The sequence below is a fragment of the Diachasmimorpha longicaudata genome, chromosome 5, assembly GCF_034640455.1.
Source record: "Diachasmimorpha longicaudata isolate KC_UGA_2023 chromosome 5, iyDiaLong2, whole genome shotgun sequence".
In the NCBI taxonomy this organism is placed as follows: Eukaryota; Metazoa; Arthropoda; class Insecta; order Hymenoptera; family Braconidae; genus Diachasmimorpha; species Diachasmimorpha longicaudata.
In genome coordinates this window covers 7,464,645-7,482,688 of record NC_087229.1, presented here as the reverse complement: position 1 = coordinate 7,482,688, position 18,044 = coordinate 7,464,645, and the positions used below count along the sequence as shown (strand labels likewise).

Genomic DNA, 18,044 nt, shown 5'->3' with positions numbered 1-18,044 from the left:
TACTTGTGTCAATTGTCATTCAATAAATGGAGCAGGATTCGTGTCGGAGGACTAATCGATTGCTGCGATGTTTTATTTTCGTTTTATTACTTCATCATATTATAATCATAATTTTTATCGATGTCTGACTATTCATTTATTTCAGCGATATTTATTCCACATTTCTGCTTCGATTGTATCAACGCGCGAGTCTCCCATCCCCAGTGCACTAGTCACACTTTAGTCAGACTGTTTCATCATTATGTTTTTGTTTATTCGTTCGAAGACGTTATTTATATTTAGAACACAGTTACAAACAGTTAGGAAGAAAAAACGTGAAAATAGTTTATCTCTCTGAATTATTAGTTTTTTTTTTCGGTTATACTTTCTTGAATAATCGTTGGAAAATCAGTGAACATGCGTTATCGGTGAGACTCGCGCTTAGGCCGTGCACGATCTTCAAAGAAAAATATTTTCTTTATTCATTGGTATCATAATTTTATGATTTTTCTTTCATCTCTATTCACACTTGTAATCCGAGGATCTAACATACGTGTAGAGAGAAAAAAATAGTGACAATGAGACAGAGAGGGGACTCTGGTAACTCGACGCTCTACGTAGAAAAATAAATTATCGCCGAGGACAGTTCAGAAAGCAATTCTTAAAATTATTCGACTCCTTCATGAGTGAAAACGAAATTTTCATCTTGTAACATAACCTACGAGTAATATAAACCTGTTATTATATTTTTAATAGACTTGTGGATCCCCTTAAACAAACTGTTTGTTCTGCAAACTGTCAAGCGCCGAGCGCAAATAAATAATTCATAAATTTTTCAAATTCATCAAAATAATCTCGTTTTCTCCTGAATTCGAATAATTTTAGAACTTTCCTTCTGAACTATCACCCAAATCCCCTCATTTACATCTTATTTATACAATATGATTAACAATCTATGGACTACCTCGAAAATATACTCGATTATATTAATGAATTACTTCCAAAGCTCAATTCGAGTAGTGAGTGTCAATCTTGATCAGACACTGTGGTTCAGGTAATCGTCGAAGATTTGAATTATCTAATTTACCGACAGTGGGAATCTACACATCGACTGTAACATTTCCGAAAAGAAACATGTCATGGATCCGAGTAGTCACGTCTCATGCCAGTCAGACGTGCAAATCTTGTTGGGGGGCGGGGAGATCGATAGATCGAGGCAGTCCCAGTGTCGAATCACTACTAATTCACGTACTCCTGGCATCACTGGACCTCGTACAACAAGTAGGTGATACATTCTCTCTCTCTCTCTCTCTCTCTCTCGCTCTCTACTGGTTAATTATACAACACTCTATACCATCGACAAAGTTATCACAGACGCGAAGAACGTTTTCGCTAGAGTTATTCCCCTGTATTTAATATATCTACCCACTTTCCGGTTCTTCAGACACTGATATACTTTTGATATTTATTATTTGCACGTTAGTCTAGACAATGGACAATTACGCGAACACGTTCTCCCCGTTAACGATTCAGTATGATTTGATTTTTTTCTGCTTTTTCCTTCCGATTGGAAGCTTTTTTAGATTTAATTTCAGGTTTTTATATGTTGGGATTATTTTTGCTGCGAAAACTTTGACTCGAATTTTCTCGTGGTAATTATGCGGCTGGTGCCAGGATAGCACTCCAGCGGGGGAGTGCCGTTTCGGCTGTAGTGGAGTGATGAAGAACGGGAAATTGATAGAAAACTGTGGAATTAATTATTTTAGTAATATCTCGGAATCTGCATGGAAAAATTAAATTTGGGAGACTAATTTTTGTGGTGAAACTAATCTTCGCCCCTCCTTTCCCCCCTGGAGATCTAATTTTTACCTCAAGTTCATTTAAGTGTGACATTAGCAGATACGGAGATCGTTCAATAATTAGTAACAAAAGTGGTGTAAATTGATAGTGCGGCCATTTTGAAAAATTCCAAAGGATTCTTTGCCACAAAATTTGAGGGGCTTTAAAATGTTCAATGCAATTGCCTTACAAATCTAATAGTTTTTAGGATGTCTTGAGATTTCTCCCCACGTGAATTTTAAATTTATCAATTGCTATCGACCGTCCTGAGCGATGTTAAAAGCTCTCAAAGACCTCAGAGCTTCTCTTTAAAAAAAACAACTGCACGGAAAATTCCCGACATTCTTGCCAGAATAATCAATAAATACTGGAATAATTGTGCGATAAAAAATGTAATTAGAATGTTCATGTACTGAGAAGCTGCTGAGCAACATCATTTATGTCTCGAAAGATTCTCTCCAAAGAAGGTCTTATCCTTTTGTTCCAATGAGGCTCCGAGATATGAGCAAAATAACAAAAAAAAATTCCTGTTACTCTATCATACCTCCGATTTTGAATCACTTCACAACCGATTCAAACCCCTCGTAATTCTCTCAATGACCCAATTGAATAGAAGTTGGAACACAAGATATTTGGTATACTCCACGACGAAATAATCCCTAATTAGTAATTACTCTAGTAGTTTTGTTTGAAAGCCCGTTAACAAGAAAATGACAATCGAATGTCAATTCGAAGTTATTTTTTCTTGAATTGATATTTCAGTTAGAGACACAATAAGGATCTCTTGATTTCTCCAGTATTAACATTCTCAAATGTAATATTACGTTTTCATGACGTAAATGCCCTCAGGGACAATGGAGAAACAGATTTTATTAATTTCCAATTTTTTTACTCTTAATTTTCCCTACTGATAAATGATCTGATGCGTCGGTTCCTTCGGAATATCACTGTCCAGGTTCAAGTAGGCGCCATTTTTTGTGATCAAATAATGAGTTAGTAGTTGACCTTTTCCCTTGACGAATACCATGCCACGTTGCTCAAAGCCGTAGCCGAAGGGCTCAAGGATTTTTCTCGTTTCATCGGTCACCTACAAAAATAATGATGAAAGCAAAAAAATTGTGAGAAAAAAAATATATTCCTCGTCGATGTTATATCTTGATCGACGTAAATAGATGGAAAATTATTTCCAGTGGGTAATGCACAATTCTGACTTCACTATCCCCACATTTTCTTTCATCTGGAAATAGATTCATGGAGTATTTTTAGCAGGGACTGGAGTCTGTGCACATATTGATTTTATCACTTACAAATTCTTCTTTTAATGAATGAAAAAAGATCATTGAATTTTTCATTGTGGGATTTTAATGTTCTCTTTATTTACCTTGTTCCCATTATTTAATCCAGATGGAATAGAGTGCACAGTATTATTTCATTTATCAAATTCGGAATTGCCATTTTTTGGGTCAAGATAATTATTGCTGCTGATTCATTGATTACATCTGTTAATGTGTTAGCAATATTTATTCACTATTTTACCTGCAAATGTCCAACTTTTCCAGTACTCTCCATCCTGGAGGCGACATTAACGGTATTGCCCCAGATGTCGTAATGGGGTTTTCTCGCCCCAATGACCCCAGCAGTAACTGGGCCGTGATTGATCCCCATCTTTAGGACGAAATGATTGAAGCTCTGTTCATTGATACTCGACAGAGCCTTCTTCAGCTCCAGGGCAAACTCCACTAGAGCGGAGAGATGGCCCCACCGGGGCCCATCCTCGAGATCTGTGTCCTCAGAAATCCCTGAGGCTGCCATGTAGGTCGAGCCTATCGTCTTGATCTTCGTGATGCACTTGAACTTGCTCTGATCGAGGATCTGACAACGATAATTACGTGATGAAATCTGACGCACTAATTGAGAAATCGATAGACTGATTAAGGGACTAGATGAGTGCAGGAGGGGACATTGCGTACAATTTTCGCAGCGATTTTTGGTTCAATGAGAAATCAATGGAGTAAAATAATTTAACTCACAGCATCGAAATCGGAGATGACTTCATTGAGGAACCTGAGGCACTCCAGTCCCTGATTATTGATACTCTCCTCGCTATAAAAATCCGCAAAAGTGGGCATACTAGCGAAGAGTACACCGACCTCCGAGTAGCTCTGACTGTACAGGTCATCGTGGTGTCTAGTGTTCGACAGATAGTACATAGCGACATGGGGTGGTAGAATATTATAAATTAAGGCGCCATTACGCCTCTTCATATCCGCTGCCCTCTCGCGCTGCGCCACCACTTCACGTCCACGAAGAAACAGAATTCGTCTCGATTTCTCCGTCTGTTGAATGAGTAAAAAGATCACTGAGGGGCTGAGAATTCTCGCCATTAGGTGTGCTAAAATATTTCACGAGTGCGGAAATTACGGTGAAGAAATTATTAATAATAAATAATGATGAATGTCTCGATTTCGCTGGAGACGTCAATTGGGAGAAAAATTAATCAACCACTTTGGTAGATTGATGGTGGAACAATAATCTGAAATTTGCTCTCCCAGCCAAAGGATGGGGGTAAAATTAATCGACAGCCAATCCCCGAGGAAATTGCTACCCCTCGTTCACCCTAGACGCATCCCCTGTATTCCTCACTTCCCTTTCCAGTGGTATAAACACACGTTGCATCCTCCCCAATCGATTATACACCCTGGGAGTCACTTATTGTCTCGAAATCCCAAACCTCCAATTGTTTCACAAACCAAATGATCTTCTTGGAATGGAACAATCAATGGTGGAATGAAATTATTAATAGGTTTTCCTGATGGATTCGACTGAATTGAGGGGGAGCTACGAATTTTTTTTCGTAGAACAATTTTGTCGACCTTCCACAGAAAATCAATCACAATAGTATTTTCCCGATCCGAATCGACGTTAAATTTATAAATCACACTTTACATTTAATTAAATTAACAAGATCTACAGTTAACTTCAGTAAATATTTGTTTCATTCAAATTAATTAGAAAAAAATTTTCGTCGGAAACTACTCAGTAAAATTACCTGAATTTTTCTATCACTGTATCTATGGCACAGAAAAAAATAAATTGCATTATTCTGTAAGTGATATATACGTACGTATCGGGCGACAATGACGAGTGTAACTGCAACAGTGATTAGTGTAGCCGAAAGTGAGTACTTGAGGGGCAGAGGCACTGGGTCAGACGAGTACGAAGCCATGTCTTCGCGGTCCAAACTAGCCCCAAGTATGAGAATATTGACTGAGCATTGTGTACCCGCCAGCATGAACATGAGCACAGATTTACCCAGGTAACTTATGTACGCTGGCATTGAAATTACAATCAGTGCTAAAACGCCCACGTACGAGTAGTACGAGGGGTATGGGCAGCGGGATGATTTTATGGAGGCGTTGGTGGGTGGATCTGCCTCATCTATTACAGCACAATTACCCTGGAGAATAAAATTACAATTTGAAGTGATTGGAGATTGTAATTAGGACACCACCATCGTAAATACAGAGTTAATATATCATTAATTTATACAGGAATTCGCGTCCCGATTTTTCATTGCATATACAGTACTTGGAAAATGGAAAAAATATTCTTATTCATTGGGTTTTTATTTAAAATATTTTCCCACGCGTGTATTACTGACTGCATTGGGTTTTCAATGAAATTGGCGAATCGAGTGCAGGCTTGGGCGAATTATTTAGCGAACAGTATCTCAATTGTTCTCAAATTTTCATCACTTGATTTTATTTCCAATTTATATTTATTTTTTCATTGCTCAGGTGTCCCCAATAATTGTGCAATAAAAGACAGATAAAAAATTGAGCACGTTCAAAGAGATTAAATGAAATTGAATCGGACATTGCAATTGGATGATTCGTCCTGGTAACTGACGACGTAATAGCTATTGGCAATTGTGTAAATGAATAATTTGTAATTTTCTCTCTATTGGATTTATTTTCCCCTTTCATTTAGCACCACTCTCCCAAAAATTTTATTCTGTTAAAAGGACCAAATTATCTTCTACCGTTAATCAATAAAACTGATGGAAAAAAAAGAGAAATTATAAAAGAAAAACTGTTAAAATTTCCTGGAATTATATTTTGTTAAAAATTAAATGAATTTCTGGAGAATTCTGAATCTAAATAAAGTCGTTGTGGTTCCAAAAGAAAGATTTGGATCACCCAAATTCATAGAAAAGTACATTAAATACTTTTTCTTATTGTACAATAAAATTTTTGGGAACCCCAGCACGATCTAGAGCAGAATGGCAATTGGAGAATACTTTAGATTATCAAACCAAAGAAAGCGAGATCACGTTCGAAAGATAACTTGAGTCTTAATTTATTCAAGGGTTTTTGAATGGATAAAACATTTGTGAGACGTCATAAAAATGTTTAATGGGTTTTTCGAACTCACCATGTCGAGGATAATAAAAATACTGAGGGAAAAAATCATAAGTAGAGCGAGAGTCCGCCTGAGCCATCGAGCACGCACGGCACTCCCTAAACACGTAGCTCCAGCTAATACAATCCCAAAGAGAGTGACCATGCCTATACCACCGAAGGTGAATTTACCCGAAGGCTGAACCCTCCAAACTGGCGCAGCACATATCATCACCAAAGGCCCACCTAGAATTTCATCAATTACTGGGATAAGATACGTAATTACATCAAGTAATCGCATGAAATAGCAACACAAATATCATATTACGGATACAGATTGTTTTAAATAATATCAAAACGATTCGACTATCAACCAAATCGACTGGCCCTTAGCGACCAAAGTGTCCACGCTCAGGGCTCATTTGACAAAAGGCCTGTGTTTATTTATTCCTCTCAGTTTCGTCTCTGTTTTTGTTTATTCTAATAAACAATTCTAAACATTTCCGTACCGTTCTGAGAAAAATAAAATACTGACATGGATTGAAAACAGCTATGGACACACGATCAATTGCTGTCCACCCATAAATTCACGAGGAAATCCGATAAAATCAGAAGAAATCAGATAAAAAAGAAAATTGACAAACTGGTTCACGAACCAGGTGGCTAACAAAGAATTAACGAATGTAATCCACGATCCATTAACTCACCCAGTAATGAAAGTGGTGAAAATGCCTCTCCACTGCTGTGAAAGGCAGCCTCGACATTGGGATCCTTGAAGTTGAGCGTCAGCCATGAGGCTTGACCCCTCAATTCCGCACCACCCACTAGAGCCAATAAATATCAATGAAATAAGACACCAGGACGATCTATGGCAACATATTTCATGAATGACAATAGTGTTTTGTACCTCGACTGTCAAGCTCTATTCTGAGCCTCTCCCGGAAGTCCTTAGAGTCCTCCTTACCGTTCCCCTCGTCAGGATGATCAATCATCGTCTGTGATGATTCGGTGCTGGCCAAAGGTGCCACGCTCTTTCCTGCTGCTGGTTGGAAGGGCTTTAGCGCCCTTACGATGAAGTAGGTGATGAGACCAGCTTTCGCCAGGGCTTCCTCTCTCCTCTCTCCGTATGCTGGCTCCACTTCGAATTCTCCGTTTAAAAAACTCATCGTCGTGTCGGAAATGTGAACACGCCTTATCACAATGAAAAAATCAAGATAATAGTGCAAACAAAGTGAGGATAATAATTTAAAGTGTCAAAATTTTTTCTTTCAGTTGAAAAAAAAATTATTCTTCCAGGTAATTCATTTTCTACACATCAAGTGGCAAATTTATCAATTGAAATTGATTCTAAAATATAGCTTGAAATAGAATGAACCCTTTTGAGTAGATTTTGAAATTTTATGAACTCCACGTCAGCCATATCTGTTAATCCACGAGCTCCATAAAGAAAGAGTCGTAAGACCTCGGTTAAAGGCAATGAAAATACTGGAGAAAATATTTCCGGTCATTCTCTCACAAAACCGCTTCCTCCGGGAGACATTCGGAGCAGTCATATAAAAATCTATACTGAGTCCATCTCCCATTCTCCATTATTTCAGGGCAAAGATAAATATTTCACCTGAAATCCTACGGAGGAATGAATTTTTCACCGTATAATATAAATTATTTTACCCAGCCATTCCACTGCTCTCCATTTTATTCGCCAACACCACGTCCTTACTGTAAACATCAAACTGCCACTGCCTCTGTCCAAGAACACCAGCCAGAACGGCACCAGTGTGTATACCAACTCTCATATCCACCGGGCTCTGAGTCTTGGCTTGTACGTACTTTATGGCCTCCACCATTGATAATCCCATGTGGACACAGAGAATCGCGTGATCCGGGCGCTCGACTGGTGCACCACTCACGCAGTAGTAGCAATCACCCAGGATTTTTATCCGCAATTGCTCGTACCTGATGACAGAAGAGATTTCTTCGTGTTTTCTGCTCTTCATTTATTATGAATATAGTGGGAAAGGCTGAAGTATTACGGTACTGCGAGGATATTCACTTCGATGGATTTTTTATGGATGTATTTGGTATTATTAACGGGTGAAATTCCCAGAAACTTTACGACTGTAACATTTTTCTTTTGATTCTTTTCCAGATAATTTGATGAGCCTCAGGAATTTTATTCCTCCAAAATGTGTCCAAATTCTGAAATTGTTATCAAATAATCAATTTGATCCAACTTCTCTTTGTGTTTCAATTTTTCTTAATTCAGGTCAATTTTTCTTTTGTCTCTCAATTCTCCGTTCATCAGGCACTGATTTTGTTATTTTTTCATGAGCATTGAATGAGAGGTAGGAGAAGTGCACGAGAATATACAAAGTTTGATTAGAGAACGAATAAAAGATCCTCTCATTATCAGGGAACTCATTACCTGAGGCCAAATATATCATCTCTCGAGTACAAATCGCTTGAGACGAGAATTCCAGGCAATGCACAAATTCCATGAAGAGTTCATGACTCGAATATGAAAACTTTGCGAGAAAGTAAGAATTTCTTTGTTGAAGAAATCATTTTTCCTTATCTCCTTTGGAGAAATGTGAATCATGAAATCGTGACATTTTTATGGAATGAATTCAGAAGGCGCACTGAGGAGAGAATATTTTGTTGGGAAGCATGTCTTTATCCAGCGAAGACAAGAGAACAAGTGCATGACTTACCTCTTATAATATAAACAATATCCTACAATAAACAAAATCTACCCCAAGAAATTTTATACGTTTCCACTTGAGCTGAAAATACTCTTGTATATAAGGTTTCATCTGGAAAGACTTTTCATATCCTTTGAGTCCGGTAGAGGGCGGTTCAATGGCTTTAAGTCCAACGAAAAATTCGGGTCAATGGGATTTTTTTCCAATAATCATATTATTAAGAATTTTCCGAAAAATCAGCAATTAACCACTCTTATATCTTCCAAAGGGCGTGCGCCTTATTATCTCAGAATCAAAAAGAGTTATCGGCCTATTCATAGAGGTTCTATCCATCTCTCTTTTGAGCCCCCAAAAACTCCTTAAACGAACTCTTTTATCTCCCCTAGTTCCGCCCAAAAAACTCCCCCGAACTCAGGTCGACTCGCCCGATCCCATTTTTCTTCCAAACGAAACGACATACTCCCCCAATTCTCTAATTACCCCTAATCCCGATATTACCCCTCCCTCTGCGATAAATTTTTGACCTCTCATTTGCCAAAAACTCCGTCACAACAATCTTGACTCACCTCGAAAATTTTCCATTTTTACAAAAGATTCGCACTCGCCATTTACCCCCTAATTTGACTCCCAGAATGCAACATGGCATTCCACTACTGCCCGGAATCCCTGATCGAGGATCTCTGTCACCCTCGCTCTCACCCTCACCCATCATCCTCTCCCCTCACTCCTCCTCGCCAACCCCTGAATCGAATTCCGCACCTCAACGCTTACCAGTATTTTATTTCTCTCGGAATTTCCTCCTGACCCTGTTTTTACCCTCATTTTATTTCTTACTAATTCAGTTGATTACTGAATCTAAGAAATTAAAGGACAAAATTAACCAAAAATGTTAATTACCAATATAATAATTATTTGTTACAACTTTTCGTCTCTTCCACTGGGTTATGCTACACATTTACGAGGTCTCAACAGACGAAAAAATAAATTGAAGAGAAATATTGATTTTTTATCCTCAATATTCCCTCATTTCAGAAGTTCCGATGATGAAAAACGACAAAATATTAGTTTATCACTTATTCAGTCTCATTGAACTAATTCAATAAATAATTTATTCTTCATGTAATTCGGAGTACTTGGAAAGTTCTCAAGAAAAACAATAAAGATAACAAAATATTTACTTTTTCCACTTTTCGTATTTGTTTGTTCTCTGTATTTGTTTCTCTTTGGCTATTTCATATATCTAATTAGATCGAAACAGCTAAAATATGGGAATGCCAATTAATTTCTCTTCTCTCCCTCATTCCCCTCAACAGGTTGTTTTATTTCCGCTCCCTTCACTTTATCCCGTATTTAGTAAATTTGGGAGATCACGGGGAATATTGATTTATCTTCATCAATATCAGGGGCTATTTCTGTTTTTTTTATTGCTCCATTCGGAGGGTTCAAGGGGTGGGCGAAGTGAAGTGAAGGGAGTAGCAGGACTACATATTTGTTTAAAACATGTATTTATTTTAATCAATATTTGGTTCTATTTTCGTTTCAGTTGCTGTTATAAGGTTTTTGAACATTCAAGAAGGAACAGAGAAAAATAAATGTTTAGCCATTTTTAAAAATGTTTTTTTCTCGAAATGTTTTCGGTACGAAATCTTCCGTATGCCTTTTGTTATTTATATCCCTCAATATTTTCTGTCGTGTCTAAGGAGATTTAAAGGAAAGAGGGAGCGGATCAGGTGCTTATCCAATGAAAAATATTTATACTAGTTTCCTCGCCGTTCCATGTATTTGAAAAATTCAAGCAGAGGCGGAGAATAAAGCGGAATCTCCATTCACATCCCTATTGTTATTTATTACCTTCAATATTCTCTTTTATCCTAATTTTCTGTGCTTTCCCGAGTCTCAGAAAATCTCCAATTTTACGGATTTTAATCGGAAATCTGCTCCGGTTATTGTCACGGATTCTGTCGGTTCGAACTCGATTAATTCTACTTGGAAATTACAACCAAACACTCACTACTTTCTTATTTATGTCTGGGTTTAACGAAGGGGTTAAAGTATTTATAAAAAATATATCTATATATACTTATTAATATTTGTTTTATCGCCGAATTTACTTTCACCTATTAAAAACACACCCGTGAAAAAGAACCACAACGAACCGTTCAGTATTCTCTCGTTATTTATGTCTCGCAATATTTCCCCCATTTTCCGAAGATTCAAGGAGAACATGGGATAAGGATAAAGTGTTTATCCAAAAAGAAATATTTACGCTTGTTTCCTCACCATTCCACGTGTTTAAAAAATTCAAGTGGAGAAGAAGAATAAAGCGGAATTCCCATTCACCTCTATTGTTATTTATTGCCTTCGATATTTCGTTTTATTTTCATTTTCCCCTCACTCTTCCCCACGTCTTCGGTAAATTTTGTCCGACGAGGAGAAACGAAATACCCCCAGGAGGCGCATATTTCATTCCACCGTATTCTCCCGCATACATTGCTGCCGAGCAAGAGAATCAGCGAAATCGATCGATAAGACAAAAAAGAACAAGAAAACCCCGGAAGAATGCATGGGCCAGGGGAGGGAGAAAATTCTGCGGGGTTTTAGCACTTGTGTGGGTGGATCTAGGAGCTGTGGTAGTTGGCCCCGATGATACGGGTATTTACCATTCGCTGAGGCGATCGAAGCGTGCAAAAAGCTCGTTTAGAATCTTGACGAGCTCGCTGGCGCTGTACGTTGACGAAATGGCGGTGAAGCCGACGATATCGGCATAGAGAATGGAGACATTCTCATGTCTTGACATGTAGATTTTTTTGAATTGCGTATCCATGGAGGCACCCAGGTCCTGGCGCATTTTCACAGCCACGTGCTCGGGGAGAACACTCAGCAGCAGGCGTTCCTGCTCTGCCGATTGCTCCTCGATTACCAATTGCGCTTGGAGACATTGACGGGTCTCCAGGAAGGCGCGACGTTGCTGATACTCCGCTAGGGAGTAACTCGAAGCACCCAGGATCGCTGCTGCCAGCGATAACGATCCTGTTATCGCCTGAAAGTCAAGATTTTGAAATTATTTTCGGAGGAATTGTCATTTTTGGAAGTTTTGTGTTCGCTATTCTAGGCGGAAGGATATTTTGGGTGAAAATTAGACCTCTGGGGGACGAAAACGAGGGACGAAGTGACAATCAAGCACTTTTTAGGTCAAGTTTTGTTGGAAAAATTAGACTCGAGAGGCTAATTATTGTGATAAAACTAAACTTCGTCCCTCGTTGCGCCCCCTGGAGGTGTAATTTTTACCTAAAATTTGTTCCCGTGTGACAGTCAAGTATTTTTTCATTCTAAGAAGACTGAAATATTCGATAAATTGACTAATGTCTCAATACTGCGGAGATGACTGAGACAAATGAGCAAGTGGAAAAAACTAGCTGGTGTCAGACGACTATTTTTCAAATATCAGAATTTTTTTCTGAGCACAGGAGCTTCTTCATCACTGGAGTTATCGTGCAACTAATGCAGTTAGTTATGGAACACGATGTTGATAATAAATTTCCGATGAATGATCGGACAAGTCGACACGCTACATCCCATGAATGATTATTAATGAGTTCATCCCACGTATTTAATTGAATCCGGAAAATTACTGAGTAATCGAGTACGTAACGTGCGTTATGCTCATTACATCACACTGAGTTGACTCGGTATATACTCTATTTTAAACTAACCATTCACCATACTTCACTCGAGTGTAACTAACGAACTCTTGTGCACGTGTATCCCGGTTAGAGGCGTCATTTCGCTTCCGCGGCTGTCTCTAAACGCTCGAACGAGCCGCCATCGAGTCGTATTAGTGGCGTTTCATTGACCAAAATTACCGGGAGAGAAAACACGTCAAGGGTCACAGCAGAATTTTTACACTCGTTCGTGATAAATTCGGTGGTTTCACGAGTGAAAAAAATTACCGAAATATCTGAACGTGAGTGCGAGACGATTTCATTCCAATATTCGATTAGTTTTCTTGCGGATTGGTCAATAAAAGAATTCAATGGAACGGTATTCCATGGTGGAATGCCAATACCGAGAGATAAATGTCGAAGAATATACGGAGAGAGAAATCCGATAAAAATGGTCGAAAAAAAAATTGAAAACTACTTTTTGAAATCCGTGAGTGAAGGGAAATTCGATAAAAAATATCGGTCAGAGCTGAAATTGTACGAATCACCATGGAAATTCTGCGAATTGTTCTGTGGAATATAACCACCCGTCTGATGAGTCACTGTTGTGGGGTTAACGAGTCATTTCGCAATTTTTCCTCAGCAATTGAAAAATTCTAGGGAGCAAAACGTAGAATTCGCGAGCTTCATAAAACTGTTGAATGTGCAATACTTTTTGTTTTCATTTTTAACGAGAATGAGAATAAATGTATCCTTTTTTCCAACTTTATGGTTTCCTAATGAATATATTAATTAGCATATTGACGCATGTGATATTTTTTAATTTTCTGTCCCACCGAAAATCGAAAAACTTCCTGTTGATGCATTGAAATAACGCTCTCATTGAAATTTCATGTTGTTTGGCTATTGAGGTATAAAATAATTAATTAATTATTTATAGCCATCAGGTACGTGAAATCCACCAACTAACGGTAGAAATTGTGACCAATTATCAGAGGGAAAAGTCTCTCATCCGTTCACCCCTCAATGGGTTCGCAATCATAACAATCACAGTTGTTATTCCCAAAAGAGCTTAGTTCTTTCAATATTTGTTCTACACCCGAGAATTTTTGCATTCTATTTCTGAATCCGATAAATCCTTTATCGGATGCTCGCTCCCTTATTTCCCAGGGGTAAGTGACGGCCCCGGATTAAAGCCTAACTCCGGATTATAACTCCATCCAACCTCCGCAAACGGGTGTACAAATTTGCCAAAGTGCTGGCAAAAAAAAAGTATCAAACACTCACTTACCAGCGACAACAATTTTTAAAATTCTATCAAAACTTTTGATACTTCTTTTCCATCTCTTGTTGTTCAAGGATATGCGAATAAAAGCGTTTGAACGTTGGACTTTGTGTTGCAGGGAGTGAGGAAATCAGCAAAAGTGTCCAGGCTATTCATACTAAAAGAAAAAGGAAACCCTATTCACGTGAGACACCCTCAAAAAGCCGAGACGGAAGTTTTCCACAGCCAGAGAACAGTGAGTATGAATAAATGAGGGAAGAGGGAAATGGTAACAAAACTGAGGTTTGTAATCATTCTGTTCAAAGTTGAAGCAGCTTTTACCATTTTTCGTAATTTTTTTTCTGTACATTGACTTTAATATTCCCCTGTTGCATTGAAATAATTTTATTATGGATGAGTTCACTTACAGACGTAGGAAACGAATAAAAATTTCGTGAGAAGGTTGAAAACTTCCTAATGAACAAAATTGCAATCTTTCGAGATGTTGGACCTATTTAATTGTTTAATAGACCTCTTTGGTCACTGGTATTTATTTAAAAAATCGTGAAGGTTACATAATGAAGGACAAATATCACTGTCACTGTCTTCAGAGTTAATTTCAGTCACACACAGTTGTGTAAATTTTCAAGTTGTGATATGAGCTTGAATGAATGGGGAAGGGAAATGGCAACAAAACTGAGGTGTGTTATAACAGCTCTCCCTGAAGCTGAAGCAATTTTGAATTCCAGATTATTTCAAATCCCCTCTTTCCGTGGGATTATGCAATTCCAGCTCCGTTAATTTATGCTCAGAATTTTGAGAAGAGATTAATGAGAACGGTAAATTTCAGTTCAACTGTTCCCTGACAATTACCCTGAGACATATACATTCAAAATGACGTATTCCACCCCTAAAAATTTCGAATTGTGCCGCTTTAATTATTCTTTCGATATCCACTTACCAGGACTTCAATGGGCGGTTGAAAGGGGTTCTTCCCCAGTCCGACCACCGCCACGACATAAGTTGTAACAGTCCCGAGCGCAAGTAACGCGCAAAGTAGTAGTCTCAGTGGTAGCGTAGCAAATAGTAGATAAACCATGAGTAGAAGCCACCCGAGACTATCCCTGGGTGTTACATCGGCCTTCAAAAAAAGTTGTGCAAGCAATTGCGCGAGTGTCAGGTGCCATGCCATGTGTGGCAGAGTAGACCACAGTGTATCCCTCGCCCTCGTTCCCCTCTCCGCGATAGCCAATAATCCAAGATTCAATCCAAGAAAAACAGCAACAATTCCTCGGGTCTGTAACTCCGGTTCGGGTGACAGTAGCATGTAAATATCATACAGAATTGCATACACAATAAAACAGTGAAGACCCCCGCGTTTCTGCTGCAACGACGAGGAGCGATACAATCGCTCCAGCTGGGGACACGAGAAACTCGTTTTAAAGAGATTCGACGGCCGTCCTGACTTCAGGTACGAATCCTCGTTTGGTATCATGAGCCTCTGCGACATGATTAATTGTCTACTGAAAATTATTATCAATTCCACCGTCACTTTCCAGTATTTTTCTATCTCACTGTCACTCAGCACAAACGTTAACGCTGGTGTAGATCCAGAGGTATTGTCACTTGACCTTGGAGCTCCCCTGTGCTGTCCTTTTTACCCCCTCGAGGGTTTATCAATCCAAAATTACACGCTCGGTTACCGTAAAATTGTCGCTTCATGTTTCTGATAATTTTAGTCGTATTTTCAGGGGGTGAAATGAAAATTCGGACAATTTATTCGTCACCTCATGCCCCACAAACACAATCACATGGTTAAATGGTGAATTTTATTCTCAAGCACAAAAAATTAAATAACATCGTCACAATCACTGCCATAAGACGGAATTCTAGTCATCGAATTTGACAGCAGTAGAATTGAACAGTTGTCACGAACACAAATGTGATGACGATTTTTCGGGGGATTTATTTTGTAATTTCCTTTTGTTATTTAACTTTAGCGAACTCCACTGGGTTTTATTATGGTATGAATGAATCAGCTGCATTGAGATTAAGTAATATGCGGCTTTCAGGGAGTTTTCAGACCCGTCCACACCGGGTCCTGGCTCGTATGCACCGCCCGCGCGCGGGGGACTGGCCGGGTTACTACCAGTTTCCTATCCACCGCTTCCTCGTTCGCCGCTCTTCGCCTACGGCGCCGCCAACATCTTCCCCTCAGCCCGAGTGTTTCCCTTGTTCCAGGCGTGCGCCATGCAACGCACTGGCCACCCCGGGTCGATATCAACCACCAACACATTTCTGGAGGGCAGCACCAACACAGGTGTGCGAGTTCAGCGCTGGGGGAGGGCAATGGGGGTGGAACAAGTAGAAGAGAATGGGGTGGAGAATTCTTGGAGGCTTGGGGTCTTATCCCGCGGGCTCTTATCAGTTTCCGTGATTTTTTGCGACTGCGAATGGGTTGGAGGTGCGACTGAGGGGGGAAAAGACTTTTTAGGAGATTTTTAGTCTCGGGGGTGGGTCGGGGAAAATGGACACCTTCGGCATTAGATTTCAGGGGAGCTTTGAGTCGTTTAAAATTTCGCTGCGGATTTATTGCATGGAAAATATTAGACCCCGGAAAGGATGAGAGGGCAGGTATTTAGCTTCAGATTCTGACGCACGACGAGGAATTTCAGCGAAAAATTCCTGCGTCCACACTGGCAATTTGACGGGGGTGAACGAGAAATTTTTGTCATAATTAGACAAAGTATTGTTCACAAAATTAACCGTTAAACATGAAAAACGTTTAATTAAAACCCGGAGCTTTTCATCCCCTGGAAATTTCTTGGAATATAAAAATTTTTGGTTTCATTGTGTTTCAATTTCTGCATTTTTTAAATTTTTTATCACTTATCACAGTTATTTTCTGTCATAACTCGCCCTCCGCTCGACATACAGTCTCCAGTGATACACTCGACCTTGGGGGCGGCTCGCCAGAAGGAATTCAAGACGCTCCGACGCCTCCGTAACTTTCTCATGCTCACCCTCTGATTTAAATTCGAGGGCTGATATCAAACATGCTGAATCCCCACTCCCCTCTCAACCCCCCATCCCTCCTGTATTTTTTCAAACACGCGATACCTCCAAGCACTTCATTCACGCGAATAGATAATCATCTAATTTTCTCAATAAATTTATCGCTGATAATAACTCGACATAAATTTTTCGTTTTTTTATTTTCTTGCTCGCAACTTTTTTCTGGCCACCTTGAGACGATTCACGGGTCATTTGCAAAGATAATTGGTAGGATGTTTGCCATTTGAGGGGCGAGTAGAGGGGGAGGGGATGATTATACAGGAGGGCTTATGGAGGTAGGCGTCAGAGATCAGGCGGTTCAGTTAGAAAAGCTAAAACGTTTCTCTGTACGAGGGGAGCTCGAGGCCACTCAACAAAGGGGGTGGGTTGGCTCTAGTTTATCAAGAGCAAGCCAAATGTGTATATGGATGTGTGTGGGTGTGTGTGTGTGAGTGTCACCACCGGTGACTGGAGTATCTGGCGGTGGCTCGAGTGGATCGTGGAAAATAATTGGAGTGGAGCCAGTGGAGCAAATGCGAAGGAGGCAGACTTTCCACTCTCATCTTGCTCCTCTTTCTTCTCTTCCCGGCTGTTTCCTACCACTTTTCCTCTCTTTAGGAGAGGGCAGAGGCTCGATGACAGATCGATAATCGACCTGGGGTCTATCATGTGAGTGACTGTGCATCTCTCCAGTCGGGGGGATGACAGAACTCAGTGATGGGAATTTTTTTGATTCGTTTCGCTGATTTTTTTCTGGTTTAATTGAAAGTGGGAGGGGGGTTGGGAATGAAGCTGTGGTACTTTGATTCGTTTTATTTTATTGGTGGGTTGTTGCAAATGTCATTGTTTAATAATTAATGGATTATTGGAAGGCCAAAGATCTTGTGATAATTTTTTGAAAATTATAAATATTTAATAGGATCAGATATATATTTACCCCAATCCCAAGATTATCAGGTGTTAATGGAAACTTTCTCGTTCGTCTAAGGAGATATTGATTTAATACGATGAAAGATCTCTTGAGGGTACCATATAATTTTTCGATAGAACTCATTTTTTCTCCCGTAGAGGGATGTGGAGCCGATCGATTCAGCCTTCAGATGTTTTTATGTATTTTAATTAAAAAGAAGCTTTGATGGAGATG

General features: G+C 39.4%; 1 protein-coding gene across 1 annotated transcript; it reads right to left on the bottom strand.

Moving 5' to 3' along the window:
- Positions 1-1,673: 1,673 nt before the first annotated feature.
- On the bottom strand, positions 1,674-18,028 carry LOC135162075 (adenylate cyclase type 3). Its single transcript, XM_064120186.1, has 10 exons — positions 14,808-18,028; positions 11,581-11,960; positions 7,890-8,174; positions 7,126-7,409; positions 6,926-7,042; positions 6,253-6,464; positions 4,943-5,275; positions 3,849-4,154; positions 3,355-3,690; positions 1,674-2,905 (listed from the first exon to the last, which is right to left on the bottom strand). The coding sequence occupies exons 1-10, from the start codon at positions 15,354-15,356 to the stop codon at positions 2,723-2,725; spliced, it is 2,985 nt and encodes a 994-aa protein (XP_063976256.1). The 5' UTR covers positions 15,357-18,028; the 3' UTR covers positions 1,674-2,722.
- Positions 18,029-18,044: the final 16 nt, after the last annotated feature.